Here is a 15,940-nt window from a genome sequence, read left to right as displayed (position 1 = left end):
ATTATATTAATCTTAAAATAATTTAGAGAGTGCTTAAAGTAATACGTTTTTATGTGTGTGCTTACTACAAATGTTACTTTTTTTTAAGTTGCAACTTATTACAGTTATATACAATAGTTTAAATAAATTTATTTGCACACGCATTCATGATGACTGGGTAACCTTGTATGATCTCGGTAATGTTTGCTGCTGACCTAACCTGCATTTCCTTCCGTTTGCCATTCGTAGCCGTTTGACAGTTTGACTTGAAGTTTCACGAATTTAACTGCTTTTTTAGTGCGTGCGTTAAAATATTAAAATATTGTATATATTATAAGTCTTTGTGCTAATTAATATTTTCGAAATCTATAAATCAAGTTGTTGTGCCTGTCTATGCGTAGATTGAAGTATCTGTGTCGTGTTAATTATTTCTCAAGTGTTTCTAGGAGTCAAGGTCTAGTGCCGATGGCACGGAGGCAGACGTAGCTAGTTTTGCGGCGTCATTCAATTACTGCCCTATTAAAATCAAACACCTGGGTATAACGGAAGTTGTAAACTGTATATAAGTGTATAAAATTTTATTGTTGTTGAGCGCACACACATGTATGCATATATACTTAAAGGTAAATGCATTGCATGCTGCAACTACAATGGAAAAGCGTAGAAAATCCAGTTCTCCTTGATTTTTTCTTAAACCAATTTGAAAGCTCAACATTTGACTAGCTTAATTTTTGAACTCGCGAAACATAATTTGTTTATGTGAAAGTTAATATTTTAAAATATTTTCGTTGTTGTTGTGAATTCTTGCGATTGAAAAAAGCTTAAACTTCAACCAAGTATATAAATAGAATTTTGTATGCATTTTTATTATAACATTTCTTAACAAATTACAAAATACATGCTTGATAAATTTAACAAAAAAAGTACATAGGATTAAGTACAGTGAAACTCTGATAAGACATAGTCTAACAAATAAGTTCATAATAAACTAAACAATTATATTACACACCTAATTAAAAGACTATTTGTATGAACCGAAGCCGCTTGGCTGAAAGTGACCACCGTCGTAGCTGGTTTGAAAATCAGAGAAGGCATCACGGAACTGATATGCACCCTTAGCAGGACTAGCACGATTGAAGCCGAAAGAGGAACTGCTAAATCCCGAGCCAGCGTTAAAGGAACCGGAGTTATATGGAGAAGAGGGAATTGCATCATAGTAAGATGGCGACGCAAAAGGTGACGAGGGCGGTGGCCTTGCGTTGGGACGCCGACCAAAGGAAGGTGATAGAACTTCGGGCGGTGGTCCAACATCATCATCACTTTCAGGTATTTCATTTTCATCGCCTACAACGCCGTTCGTCGCGTCAGCGCTCGCCGGTGCTGCATTACTATTGTCGTCTTCATCTTCTGTTGGAATATCTGCTTCGGGTGCGTCTTCCGGTGGTCCGGCTACATCATCATTACTTTCATTGTAAAAGGTATCTGCAAAGTGAGCTTGTGAAGCCAATCTTATGACAATTAATTAGAAGTTGGCGTATTTTACCATCCCGTGGCGCGTACTGATACAAAAGCCGATCGCGTTGTGGTTGTGGCGGTACAGGTGCTGATGCCGGTGGTCGAGACCTAGTTGGTGGCGGTGGTGGTGCTGCTGATGCTGCTGCTGGTCGACGCCTAATTTGTGGCATTGGTGGTGGTGCCGGTTGGGTTGGCGCTGGCGGTGAAGCTGCAGGGCGTTGACGATTGCGTGCGGCTTTACGTGGCGCAGATGGTGGTGCTGGTGGTGGCGGTGGTGGCGCCGACTGTGCGGTTGACGCATCATTATAATCATAATCCAAAGGACCAAAGCGCGGGTTACCGCGAGACAGAGAGCCATCAAACCCAGATGGATAAAAAGAGTCATAGTCATAAGGGTATGGTGGTCTATTGAAACCAGGTGGACGTGGATATGGTTTTGGGCGTGGACGCGGACGTCTTGACGGAGGCGGAGGCGGTGGTGGTGTTGTCTCAGGCGCCTCAGTGGTCGTGGTGGTAGTAGTTGTGGTTGTGGGGCGCATTGTTGGGTTCCACAAATCTGACGAGCTGGCAAATAAAGCAAACTTGTTAAAGAACGGATTGAATGGCGGCGGCGGTGGTGGAGGCGGTGCCGGTGCCGGTGTAGTTGGCGGACGCGTTGTTCTCGGTCGCCTCGTTGTTGGCGGTGGTGGTTGTAGTTTAGATGCGGCAATGGTGCGCGTCATATTCGACTTCAAATCGCTAGCGGTGGCGCTATTTAACAGCAAATTTCGTAGCAGCCAGCCCACATCAAAGCTGCGCCGACTACGCTCCTGCAAGTTGAGTTTTGTGTTTGCAGCTGCGCTTAACTCAAATAACTCATATGCAGCACAGCTGGCGACAAAGAACGCGACGCCAAAAAGGATGCGTACGACGCGCATTATGTTCGGTAAAATTGCTTAGAGCGAAGCGTTAACTCAATACAAAAGTTGCGCCGACTAACGGTGTGCGTTTTCTGTTCAATTCACACAATGTATGCAATGTTTTAGTGCTACGCGCGCACTCTTCAACTTTAACAGCGTTTCGAGGGAGCTAACGACCGTTTGTTGCGGCATGCAACAAAGAACTGTGCGCTTGGCTTGTGGAGATTTTTGGCTAAAGGTACGCGTGCAGCAGCTTTGTAGCAATTGCTGTGGCGTGCGGCAACTAGTAAAACGAGTTCACAGCTCAATCCGTTATTATATCATGCGGACGCATGGCAAAAAAGCTTAGACCAACACATACGGTCGGTCGTAGAAAACGCTGCTGCCGCTGACATAGAAGCGACGACAAGCGAGCAATATTATTTGCATTTTCCTGTAGTGCTTTTTCTAGCAAGCGTTTTGCTGCGGCGGAACATTGATTTTATTTTTATAAATATTGTGTGTAAAACCGTGGTATTATTGGTAATTACATGTGTAAAGTTAACATTTCAATACTTATTAAATTATTGCTGCCAGGAGTGCGGCAGAAAATATGCAATTGAATGCCTGAAAAGTTGAATATTTCTTTTATCTCTTCAATAACACAAATTTTTGCTTCCTGTCTTTTTTGTTCTGAACTTTCTCATGAATGGAGATTTGGTATTTTGGTTACACTATAGTTGAAGCCAATGTTTAGCTTTGTAAATCATGAGGAAATCAACTACACTCGGCTTAACTTGTAAAAAAAAGCCTTTAAGGATAGTGCGGAACTCAATCTGCCTATCAAACTCGATTCTCAAAACTAAAAAAAAGGTGTGCTTCCCTCTTACTACCATAAGTTCACAACTTAAATTTTCCCAGAAGCCAGTCGATAAAATCTACTTACATATGCTCTCGTATATGAGTGAAACAATCACTCTCTGACAATACTCGCTCTCTTCCTTCACAGTCGTTCTCCTGCCGCCATACATATATATATATAAGATCCTTCCGTATATCTTCCAGATATAGAAGGTTATTTTTTCCTATCTGATAGATGATCTCTAGCCTCAAAGGTAGGAGACTTTGTTTCGGTATTCCGACTCTCTAGCGTAAGATTAAATGCGTAAATAATAACCAAGCACCCCTGAAGCTCACTGAGAATCTATATTCTAGATTACTACAGAGGTCAGAGTAACTAAGCTCTTTGGTTAAAAATGGCTAAAATAGTTATAATATATCTTACGCTCTAGCTGGGTGCAAAACAGCAAAAGTCATGTGTAAAAAACGGTAGAACGGAAGTATACAAAATTTCCACTGGCACTCGATAGAAGGGACTGTAGGAATATGATCGGTATACTCACTGGCAACTATTTGCTGGTGGCATACGCCTGCAAATTGAGGCTGACAGATCGAGAAGACTGCAAAAAATGTCAAGAGCAAGGCAACAGAGAAACAAAGAAGCATCTCTTGTGCATTTGTACCGCATTGACAAGGCTACGTATGAGACACTTAAAAAGGTATCGATAGTGAGGCCACAGAGTCTATTGAAATACGCGTCAAGCGCTGGCATTCCTAAGGATGACTACTCCACATGAAACTCGTAACTGTACTCCAACTGGCATCGCAAAAGAACAAAACTGATCTATGCATAGCTCAGTAGTCTACCAGATTAACCTAACCTAACCTATTATAATATTTGCATAAAAAGCTGTTATTATGACGTAAGCAAAACAGCTGATTTTGCCAAACTCAACGAACACAATTCGGCGCAATTCGGCGCAAATCGGCTAGCCACAAACGGTCACTTTATTATCTTTGCTATACTCTCAACACACGACGCGTCTTAGAGTTCAAAGTTATGCATTCGTCAGCTGTTGGACATGCCATAACGGCAACGCTGACAGGCATAAATCAACAAAGATCGTTAGGAACGCTAATTGAATTGCAAATGAAAGCTAAAAGTGTTATGAAACCAACGAAAATGAAGTCATGCAACAGTTTGTGGCACAGAAAAAAAAACGCAGAATAGTTTTCAAATGAACCAATTTGCTCCACTTCAAAGTGGCCGGACAGCATTTTGAGCTGTAAGAGATACGACGAACTACACACGAAATAGCAGAGACAAACATGGCTGAATAACTAATACACATGTATGTATGTACACACACACACACAGATAAGCATGCAGGTGTGTGTGTGTGTGTTTGCGTATACTTAAGTCTAGGATTAGCCACAACACCGTGCGCTTTTTGCATTCTAACAACTTGCTGGACCAGCCTACAACCGACCGCGCGTCTAACAGCGCGACGCATGTCCTTGAGCGCCAGCAGTCGGCGCCGCAGCGCGCGGCTATCTAGAAGCAGTTGCTTGTTTTCATTTTAGTTCACTTTCGAATTTAGCATAAAATACTGGTTTGTTGTGTATCAAATTGTTAAGCGCTAAGCGCTAGCTGCAATTGTCCGGCCTGCTGAGATATGGATTATTGAAATGTCTGTGCGGGTTTTGGCAAAAGTTGCGCTTTAGAAGCATTACGTGCGCCAAACCGGCGAAGGCCAGTACGAACTATGTATGTATTTGACCCTAATGCGCTTCGTTGCGGTAACAGTATACTGCGTACCAGTTACCGAGTGCGAAAACTTGCGCGACCTTAAATTTAAACTAATGAGCAATACTTACAGAAAGCCTAAATCAAAGCCTCAAAGCGTTCGGCTGCGTTTCAAATATTTTTCAAACTATTTTAAGGTTATTTGCATAAATTTATCAATAAATGTAATGATTAGTAGGAGAAAAAGCTGAAAGAATATATGGTACAGCTCTACTTTATTTGCTTGAGCACAACAAAAACTGAAAGCCAGTTCACTTTTGAATGCAAAACAATCAATTTTCTGGTAAACTGGTTATTCAGCGATTTTAAGAGCCGTAAAGTGCAAGGAACCAAGGTTGTAGTCATTACGGCGCAGTACTACTCACGTTTGGTCGGCATGTAAGGGTCTTTCGATCCAGCTTATAAGAATTTTTAATTACCATAACGGACTGGCGTTTAAGCTGGCCAAGTGTGATCCTAGGAACCTAGGATAGGAACGACCTCCTAACCTAAACTAACCTAACGACAGCAGTACACTTATTGACCCGTTATTTTGCTTTGTAACTAAGGAAAAAACGTGCTGTCAGTTTTTCCAAGCGGCCTTAGACTGCCAAGAAAATAAAACTCATCCAAACCGTTAAACGCAGACGCTAATGGTGTCTTTATACGATAATAAAAAGTATTTATGCATAAGATTCCACGCGTAGATTTAACGAAATACTGGCGAAGACGCACGAGAACGTTTTATAGCAACACTAACCAAAAAACCGTTCGCGCTCGTATTTTTCATAGGAAACAGCGATTTTCACTTTAAATCTACAAATTTTCATGAAACACTCAGACAAAATGGAATCACAACTAGTGAATTGTGAAAGGAAATAGCTGAGAACTCCACTTCAGCAAATATTAGACGCTTTGTGCGAGCTTCGCAAGAATATAGTCATATATAGCCAACGTTGAAGACTTCGAGCTTCACTGCTCGCTACAAAATTCTACAAAATGACAGTAGTTGCTTCAAGCAGAAAGCCGCGAAAGCAATGATATTCTGAAGAAGAGCTACGCAGCTCAATAGGACCACTCCGCCTATTACGCCTTGCGCAAAGGTATATGTATCTTATACACTAAACACAAGGCATAGCTTCGAATATACGAACAATGTGCGCTTAAGGCCAGCTGGCAGCGGCAGCAACCAGGTTGAATGGGCGGCCGACAGCAGAGCGCGTTGACGCTAAGTAGCATAATAATAATAAGGCCGCAGACTGGCAAACCTTTGCAGAAATCATGTAGTTTCAATATTAACAACAAAAGTGACTAAATAATTATAAGCTGTGAATTTTTGCACAATCATAAATACGCGAAGTAATCGATAATTACACACAGCCACTCACAAACCATTCGGTAATGCCTGAACGGCGATGTACTCCAATTTAATAATAAGTAAAAAAACAAAAAAAAGCAATAACCGCGGCGCAGACTAAGTGATCCAGTTAGTTATCTGTCTTCGAGCCACCAAAGTGACCTGGCGCAGCCGTGAGACCACCAGACAAACGAAATAGCTCGCCTTGTATCCGGCTCCTTTGCACTGCGCGCCAGCAGACCAGTTTCGAATTTTATTACCCGGTTGTAAGGTTTATTACAAAGCAACAACAAAACACCAAAGGCAGTTAAGATATTAGACAAGTCTTCTGTCGAAGCAAAGAGCGAAAATTGCAGCGATTTGTTAATTATACAAAGCTTTGCGCCAAACTCGCCAGCGACATCATAGAAGTCATGAAGTAAAACAGTGTTTAGCAAAGTAAATTAATTCATAAGACTTACAAAAAATAAAAATTTTACTTTTTTATTAAATTTTCCATTTAGCGATATTATAACAATAAAATTTAAACAATTTATCAAATAAGCTGCATAGTACAAAATGTATGTATGCATGTCGCTGTGTATATACTGCTTTCCTGCAGTAGACAGGCAATTTCACAAATACTTGGGAACTCACAAGAGCTTGTGCTGCAGAAATTCGTAGGCATACTCAAAGACTAACAACATAATGGCACCGCCTGGACCCAAACGCATCACCTTCGGCACGAGTCCCTTGTAGAGCGCGCGGAAGCCCTCCTCGCGGTACACAATGCCAATGGAGCGGAAGGTGCCCTTATATTTGAGCACACCCGCTTGCGGTTGTGGGCCCTGTATGCGCGACTTCGCCACATCGAATGGTATATTGATGAAGCAGGCCAGCGTGCCGGATGTGAAACCGATCAAGACCTTGCGTATGAACTCCTGTGTGCTGTCCTCAAAGGCAGGAACATAGTTCTTGACACTGTGATAGAAGCCAAAGTAGACCATGTTGAAGGTACCATTGCGACCCATAGTCGCAGTGACACCTTTGTTGAGCCCACGAAAACCCAGTCCATCGTTCTTCACTATGCGTCGCGCCACCGACCAGGTACTTTCGGCCTCCTTCATTTTCGAGCGATCTGCCTGCTGCGCGACTTTGACCACCTCGAAAGGATTGACGGCGATGGCTTCGATGAGGCCGGCTGTCAAACCGGCCAGCGAGAATGTCTATTAAGTAGGCAAGTTGATGCGAAATGTAAATGGAAATTACTAAAAAAAAAATGAACGTGTGTTTCATAAGTTCACACTTACCAGTGGCGTTGGTGCTGGTGCGCCAAAGAGAAATAGCGGTTTAGTTTGTTCGAAACAAACAAATTTAATGGCACGCTTTGGCGTTTCTGCTATCACAGGTGGTAGAATACCCTTCCAGAAGGAGAACAAACCCTCTTGACGATACATTTTGGCGAAGCAATCGAAGACGCCATTGTAGTGGCTCTGTGTAAAGATGGGTAGACAAAATGATGAGATATTATACGCTGAGTTATAAAAAAGGGATTGCTATACAAATATGGACAGACAATCTAACCATAACGATTTGAGCTAAGGATCTTCAAGTATACGGTTTCTTAGTTGGTGAGGTCTTTGATCCGGTATATACTTTTGTATGGTGGTTATGACTTAACAATGCCTGGTGTCGAAAGGTGGTCTAAGTGGTTTTCAAACTTCATATATGTTACCACAACCTTTTTCAAAAAACCCACCCTAATACAAGTACATATTTCTACAGAAAAAAAAATGTTTTCCAACATATTTAATATGCCCCATTTCGCTTGCTTCCAAGCAGCAAAATAGCAGCGGAAATCGAGTCATGAGACAAGCCTCTTTGAAATTATTTAGAAACCATACATACATATTATGTATATGTACATACATACATACATACATACATATGGCTACATTTAGTATATTTTTTCTGTGTGACGCATTCGAAGCATCATTACTTTCGATTGAAAGCTATTTTTAGGCAATTAACAAGAAACTCTCGAGAGCACATATAACGGTACTTAATCGTTTGCATGCAAAACTACTACTTACACAATATACAATACTATACCTTGCGTATTGAACTCTCAATTGGTATTACTGTTTATTGGCAAATTTGTTGCTCTTTTTACTTACACCATTCTTATTAGCAAATCAAATGCAAAAAGCAGCCAAACACAACAACTATCGTATGCCGAGCGCCGTCTTATTACATTGACTAATGAGCGTGATGATCTATGTATGGCACAACAACAACGCTCATTTAGTCAATATAAAGCGCATTGCTGAAGTCTCTTCTTATCGCTGTGACTCGAGTAGCAAATATAATTATTTAACCCTTTAGTGCTTTGGCTAAAATCGAGTAGCATGCAGATTTCAAGCAATTATCTATATCTAATTGAGGGAATAGTTTGCGTATATACAGACAGACAGACGGACGGACGGACAGACAAACGCACATGGCTAAATCGACTCAGCTGATCATGCTGATTTTTGGATATTATCAGCATATTCTATCCACCCAAAAAGCCATCCTGCTATGGCACCCGTTCTGCTCCGCTGCTCTCCTCTTAGCTGCGCATTATTTTTTGTTGTGCACAATTTCGGGTACTTTTGTTTGCTTTTTGTTTATGAAGTCATGCACACGCCAAATATTAAGCAGTCGGTGGTTTCGCGCACTGGAGGCGCGCGGTGTCGAAAAGGGGCGGCAGCAAGTGGGGGGTAGCAAACTGACGAAATCTTGTTTGGCAATAAAAAAAGCATTAGCGGGCATACATATATTTTTACCCGTGTGTGTGCAATATTGCTTGCATTTTGTATAGATGTATGTATGTAGATATTTTTAGAAGTGTTTTGTGTGTGTGTGTGTGTGTGTATTGGCACACTGCCGCGGTTGCTCAAGTGTCAGACATGCGAGCGCTCATTAAGCTGATAACGCGATAGCATGTACCGTTGTGCTAACTGTCTACGCATGTAGTTGTATGTTTGTAAATATTACTTTTTTAATAAGCACTTAGCTGCATACATACTTACATGCATATATACATATATACATGTATTCATATGTATATTAAGTGGACTAAGCACTAGTGTGGCTGTTTAAATAATTTCTGAGCAGAATTTGCGAGCCCAAAATATAATGGAAAATGAAGTAATATATAATAATATTAACAAAAAGCAAAACAATGTGTTTAAATAAGTATGCATGCACATTAGGGTGCAAAAGAAATTCTGCAACTTAACACGAAACTTTAAGAAATTAGTTAATATAAAAAATATTATTAAAAAAAATATATTTAAAAAAATTTTTTTTTTAATATTTAAAAAAAAAAATTAAAAAATATATTTTAAAAATATTAAAAAATATATTTAAAAAAAATTTAAAAACTATAATAAAATCAAATATAATAAAAAAAATAAAAAATTGAAGTGAAATTAATTAACATAAAAAATAATAATAGAAAAAATTTTTAAAAATAAAAAAAAATTAAAAAAATTAAAAAAAAAAATAAAAACATAAAAAGTTGAAAAAAATTAAATAACATTCTGAAGTGAAAATGAAGAATCTTTAACGTAAAATTTTTAATTCGAATTCAAAAAATTATGTTTTAAATTCTTACCTATAAAACTTAACATTTCGAACTACCAAACAATTCTACTCATTTCTATTTAATGCTCTTGCAAAGGAATACACTAATACTTGAACATATTTCCACATTTGCATATCATTTGTAGCCTTTGGTACATTTTTTTTTAAAGATTTTCTGCATAATTTTTCAAAAATTTTTTTATACTTTGGACAGGGTATATTACTTTTAAGTTTGCCACGAAGTTTCTAACACTCAGAAAGAAACATCGGAAACCCTATAATATAGGGTATATATAATGTATAAATGATCAGCGTGACCCTGTTCCCAGCACCATAGGGTCTAAGTAACCGGAATGGAGCCGACAGTCAACTCGACAACATTCCTCGAAATTACTTCAAGAATCTTTTATGCCGCTACAACAATAACAACAGCAGTCTGACGAGCTAAGTCGATTTTGCCATGTCCGTCTGTCCCGCCAGCTGTCTGTATATACGCTAACTAGTCGCTCACCATTTGAAATATCAATCAGAAATTTTGCACACGTCGTTTTCTCTCTAAAAAGCTGCTAATTGGTGAGAACCGTCGATATCGGAGCACTATAGCATATAGCTGCCATACAAACTGAGCGATCAGTTTCAAGTGCTTGTATGGAAAAATTTTTTATTTGACGTATTATCTTCACGAAATTCGGCATGAATTATTGCCCATAGCAATGCTTTAATAGCTGAAACGATAGCTTCAGATCGGACAACTATAGCTGTCATACAAATCAAACGCTCAAAATCAAATTCTTGTATGGAAACTTCGTTATTTGTGAAGGTTATTCGGGTTTGTTGATGCTTTTTCTTATTTCTTTTTTATTTATTACATATTTCTTTTACTTTTGCTACTTAGTCATTTATATGTATGTATGTGTGTACATATTTATATTTTCAAGCAAATCATAAATTGCATATCTAAATTCCATGTATTTACCGTTGACCTTGTCATGCCCTTTAGTATACAGCATGCACAAACATGCGCTCCAATAAATATACTCAACTGGCGCAACGTCATCACAGGGCGCCACGCCGTTAGTAATTAGCTTAACAAGCGTGAAGTTTAAACAATTTAGTGATTAAACTTTACTTAACAAATAAAGTTGGCGAATGCGTTACATAGTTTTCGAAAGGTAAAGAGACCAATTTAATAGAAAGAAGCTCTATACCATCGGCTGATATATTATTAACTATTTAATCTAGGAAAAAATATTTATTGCTTCAGTTTATATGAAGCAGTCCGAGTCAAATTTGATCTTGAGTGTATTTCGGGTATTTTTATCGATTTTCTCATGCTATGTACCAGAGTTTCTATTAGACCAAAAGCAAATAAATTGAAGTAGGAAATACATTTGTATCTTCGCAGCATGTTCTCAACTCAATACCGTTTTCAGTGCATCTGTCAAGAGTTTTTCTGGTGTTACATGAGCAAAAATGTATTGAAAATTGTTATTTAACAGTTTTTTCGCGCAATTCGACGCCTTTTATTTAAAATATCGAGAAATTTTTTTTGATTTCAAATAATTTTCCTTTTACTATACGTTTGAGAATGCAATTATCTTTTAATAAAAATATGTATCTTAATTTTTTATTACACCCAGAAACTTATCGCTGTATCCTCACGCTTTTATCTTTTGAACAGCTTAATGTGTGTTTTATTTATATATATAATATGTAAATGCTTGAAGTGGTTTTAGAAATCCAAACATACATATGTATGTACATACTTATGTGTTTTCTGACATTCTTTACTCTCCATATATACAGGTTGGCTGAAAAGTTGGTTGACCTCACCAAGAAATAGCACTACTGGCTGCAAGTTTTTTTTTCTCATGCAGGTACATCTGTAGTGAGCACACATGCAAAGTTACAAGTCATTCTGTCACTTAATTCTTTGTTTACAAGTCATTTGAAGTTGACGTGTCAGCGAATTTTTTTTAATATGGAAAAATTGAATAACGCGCAGTGATTAGATTCTTTGTTTTGAAAGATTTAAAAGCAAAGGAAATTTATGAACAATTGTTAGAATTGTATAAGGAGTTCTCACCTGCTGAATTTAAACGTGGTCGTACTAGGCTTGATCAGAAATCATTGAGCAAGTTCATAATATTGTTAATGAAGAGCCAAGTTTGACTAAGCGTGAAATTGCTAATGCCATGGGCAACTCAGACGAAAGAGTACTTCATATTTTACATGGAGTATTATACTGATATGAAAAAGCTGTTTGGAAAGTTAGTGCCGCACACGTTAACAATGCAACAAAAACTGGAACGAAAACAAATCTTTCAGCATTATTTGTAGCGTTTTAAGCGGAATAAAACCAATTTCTTGCATCGTTTTATAATAATGAATGAGACTTGGAGCTACCGCCATGATGCTAAAGTGAAACAAGAACGTTTACAGTGGACTGAAGCTGGCTGTGCAGCTCCAAAGCAGGCGAAGTCACAGCAATGAGCAATGCAGGTTATGGCAACAGTTTTTTTGGGTTGCAAAAGGAGTTTTGTTGATTGATTATCCACAGAAAGGTAAGACAACTAAAAACAATTTTTCGTGGAAAGCAATTTTCGTCGAATGAAGAAGCTATTAAAGCCATAGACGGGTAAGCTCCGCAAAACCGAAATTTATTATAGGGATGGCATAAAACTATTGAAGGACCATTGGCATAAGTGTATTGAAGTTAAGGGAAATTATATTGCATAAAAAAATATATTTCGTAACAAAAACAGTATTTTTTCATTTCGCGCGCAGAAACTTTTCAACCAAACTGTATATGTGCTTACGAGAGCAGTTTGATAATTCTATGAACCTTTGTTTAGTTTCCTGATTTTCTTTACTCTCCATATACTCGTCTATACTCTCTCAAGTTACCCAAAAAAGTGAACAGCTGTTATAATTAACTCAAGCGATTTTTGGGCGTTCCTCTAACTTTCCTAGGAATAACAAAGTTCAAAGTCGGATAGGTCTTATACTCGTACGAACTCAATTTCAAGTGATAGCAGAGCTAGGCAACATTTTAGCTTAGATCTTTGGTTTCTTCGTGGGTTTTATGACAGAAAAACTTTGCTCCAAGCACATTTGGGCTCAAAAACTCTCTCAAAAACGTGATCAGCTGTTTGTTGACAACTGCAGTGTTGCATTTGATGTTAAATGATGCAACAAGTCACTGACTTGAGGCGGTCACTGCTTATGTAAACATGTTAGTTAGCATTTTAAATCGCTCATACGCTTGACTACAACCACCCCTTTGACCAGCCCCGCTAATATCTGTGAAAAAATTCGGGCGTTGTGTACCGAAAGTAGCGCGGTTTTATTTATTTTTTGATTTTTTTACTTTTTTGCTTAGCGCTTAACAACAAAAACCGCTCTCACCAACTTTGCTATATACCGCGCGTATTTGACATGCTCTCTTTTGACTTTTCTGCTTTGCTTTCATTTTGTTTTTGTTTTTTCTTCCTTTTGGGGGCTTTTCGCGGCTATTGTTGATTAAGGACAATGTCAATGTTGACATTGTTGGACCGCGTAGCAGGAAGAAACTGTTGTTGTGCTGCATTGCGCGTCTTAGTTTGCGAGGTTGGCACATGTGCTCATGCCATGTGGTGGTTTTCAAAGGTCTGACACAGTTTTTGGATTAACTTGATAAAATGTGTATCGACTTGTCTATTTTGTTCTAAATTTATCAACAAGAATTTAATAAGCTTTACTGATAACTTTTCAAAATAAAATTATTTATCTTATCAGCGCTATCTACATCAGCTCGGCGTAGATAAAATTCAAAAATAGCCTTAATTTGTCAATTAGCACAGAATTGTAAATACAGAGGCACACACACCCATACAAGCGCGCTCTTACAACTGCGCCTACAACGTTGGCGATCCTCACGCACTCACAACACACACACACTCACACACAGTGCTATCGTTTTTCACACTCGTCTACACAAACAGTGCGCGCGCTCTACCCACCTCCCCCAGCGCTTTCGTCGTCGTCTGCAGCTGCATGCGCGTCTTCACCACATCCAGCGGCTGCATAATGCAAACCTCCACAAAACCAGCCGAACCGCCGGCCATCACCTGCAGCGCAGCGCGTTTCAGCGCGGTAATCTCTTTTGGCGTCTCCGCCTGTTGGTGTTGTTGGCGCGCCACAAGTACGGCGGGCGTCAGCGCTTGCTGCGTGGGTGTTTCGGACATTTTTCTTTGTGCAAAAATTTCAAATGCTATGCCGACAAGCTCGTCTGCCTCACTTAACGCAGTTTTTTTGTTTATTTGAAAAATTTCGCAGCAATTTTGGAATTTCAGACTTTCAAATTACGCGTTGCTTCAGCTCTGTTGTGAATCGCCTGCGCACTTTGCAGCAATTGCTAAACACTTTTCACACTTAATCTGTCAATTCAGTGAATCTTGTACACTTGCGGTCGCGTTGAGCTCACCCGTCCAACTGCCGGCCGACGTTGGTTGTTTGGCAGTCAGTGCTGGCGAAGAGTGTGTGCGCGCGTTGAAGCCGAACAAAGCATCATTCGGCGAGCGCGTGCAAAGAAAGCGCACACGGAGAATTCCAATAAGACGCTAGCGCTCGCGGAGAATCTTCGCAAATGTGCTGGGTGAGGGGCGCGTCAACCGGCTGAGCGCTCTGTGTGCAACGCGGCGCGCGCTGCCGGCATTATGTGTCAATGCAAATTATGCGAATTTCCTCAGATACTTACGGCAGTGTGTGTATGTATGGTTATTTACATAAATGTGTGTGGTTGCGTGTGTGTGTGTGGGTGTGGGTGAGCGTGTATTAGCGCATAGATACATATATTTTGGAAAAACTGCGGTATTTGCCGCAGCTGCGCTGTTCATTAATATTCCTATAATCGCTCAATCACACTCTCTACTTGCTTTCTAAAGGGTCTCACAATAAGGATTGATATGCGGTTTATATAAAGAGCTCTTTTCTTAGAACAAAGTTTATTCAATATTTTTATGATGGTCCGATCTTCACCTAAAGTTTGCAAGGATCAGTTCGGTAAAATACCTAACTAAGAGGTCACTACCTATCTACCTACTGATTGCGGTGCGTAGCGACGGTTTTTGTGGGAATCGCGAAGTCAGCACAACTCAACGCCCACAAACCTAGCTCACTACCCTGTCTGTTGTTGCGGTCGCTTGGATCTATCGTGGTCTCCAGGTTATTCATGAGTTGACCGTATCGAATTTTAAAAGTCAACTTTGATAGTCAGGCTATAATGTCTTTTATAAAAACAATGATCTAATTAGAAACCCTGTATATTAAAATCTAAGTGAGTGCGCTTGGTTCCAAAGCACATACAATCATACATATAAACAGAAAACGTAGGTTAAAGCGTTCCGCTCTCAATTGTGAAGATGCTCTCTTCGCTTAAATAAGCTTGACTCACCCTCTAAAGCGCGGTTTGACCTTCGACATTGCCGCGAGTGTTAGGGGTCGTCAACGCGCATTGCTTCTAATAGCTTCCTTGGCATTTGCGGTAACTGCTAGGTGCTAATGCGGCGATATGATCTCTATTTGGAAACATGAGTATAAGTGCCTTAATTCTGCGTCTGCAGCAGGTGTTCTGGGTCCGGCTCCATGTCACAGAACCGGCAGTTTGCACAAGTGGCTAATCTCATGCTGTATAGATGCTTTTTAAGCCTGCAATGGCCAGTGTAGAACGCGACAAGCTGCCGGAATTTTTTTCTCGGGAGATTCATTACATTTTTAAACCTTCTGAGGCCGTAACCACACATTAGCAATCTGGCATGGCGCATGCCTTGGAGTTGTTGCTAATGTCTCTCGCTGCCTACTCTTTCCTCATTGTGGAGCAGCTCCTTTATGGTATGTGGACCAACCGCGATGCAAGTTTCTGATCCTACCATTCTGGTGGAGGCTACAGAGCGGGCCAGCTCGTCAGCCGCTCCTGCACCTGTAGTGATTTAACCT

At 39.8% G+C, this 15,940-nt stretch overlaps 2 protein-coding genes across 2 annotated transcripts; both read right to left on the bottom strand.

Moving 5' to 3' along the window:
- Positions 1 to 831: 831 nt before the first annotated feature.
- On the bottom strand, positions 832 to 5,751 carry LOC106620088 (uncharacterized). The gene is made up of 2 exons (XM_036359325.2): positions 1,523 to 5,751; positions 832 to 1,461 (listed from the first exon to the last, which is right to left on the bottom strand). Exons 1-2 carry the CDS (start codon positions 2,409 to 2,411, stop codon positions 1,001 to 1,003), a joined length of 1,350 nt encoding a protein of 449 aa, XP_036215218.2. The 5' UTR covers positions 2,412 to 5,751; the 3' UTR covers positions 832 to 1,000.
- Positions 5,752 to 6,812: 1,061 nt separating this feature from the next.
- LOC106620093 (mitochondrial 2-oxodicarboxylate carrier) lies at positions 6,813 to 14,457 on the bottom strand. Its single transcript, XM_014238486.3, has 3 exons — positions 13,966 to 14,457; positions 7,645 to 7,827; positions 6,813 to 7,560 (listed from the first exon to the last, which is right to left on the bottom strand). The coding sequence occupies exons 1-3, from the start codon at positions 14,188 to 14,190 to the stop codon at positions 6,988 to 6,990; spliced, it is 981 nt and encodes a 326-aa protein (XP_014093961.3). The 5' UTR covers positions 14,191 to 14,457; the 3' UTR covers positions 6,813 to 6,987.
- Positions 14,458 to 15,940: the final 1,483 nt, after the last annotated feature.

Source organism: Bactrocera oleae, chromosome 5, assembly GCF_042242935.1.
Source record: "Bactrocera oleae isolate idBacOlea1 chromosome 5, idBacOlea1, whole genome shotgun sequence".
NCBI classification, from domain to species: Eukaryota; Metazoa; Arthropoda; class Insecta; order Diptera; family Tephritidae; genus Bactrocera; species Bactrocera oleae.
The sequence above is the reverse complement of the archived record's forward strand: the minus strand, read 5'-3'. Positions and strand labels throughout refer to the sequence as shown.

Coding starts and splice junctions, on each gene's coding strand:
- LOC106620093 (XM_014238486.3), bottom strand. CDS start 14,190: ATGTCCGAAACACCCACGCAGCAAGCGCTGACGCCCGCCGTACTTGTG. Junction 7,828..13,965: donor CGACGAAAGCGCTGGGGGAG/GTGGGTAGAGCG, acceptor ATCTTTACACAG/AGCCACTACAATGGCGTCTT. Junction 7,561..7,644: donor CACCAGCACCAACGCCACTG/GTAAGTGTGAAC, acceptor CCTACTTAATAG/ACATTCTCGCTGGCCGGTTT.
- LOC106620088 (XM_036359325.2), bottom strand. CDS start 2,411: ATGCGCGTCGTACGCATCCTTTTTGGCGTCGCGTTCTTTGTCGCCAGC. Junction 1,462..1,522: donor TCAGTACGCGCCACGGGATG/GTAAAATACGCC, acceptor CTCACTTTGCAG/ATACCTTTTACAATGAAAGT.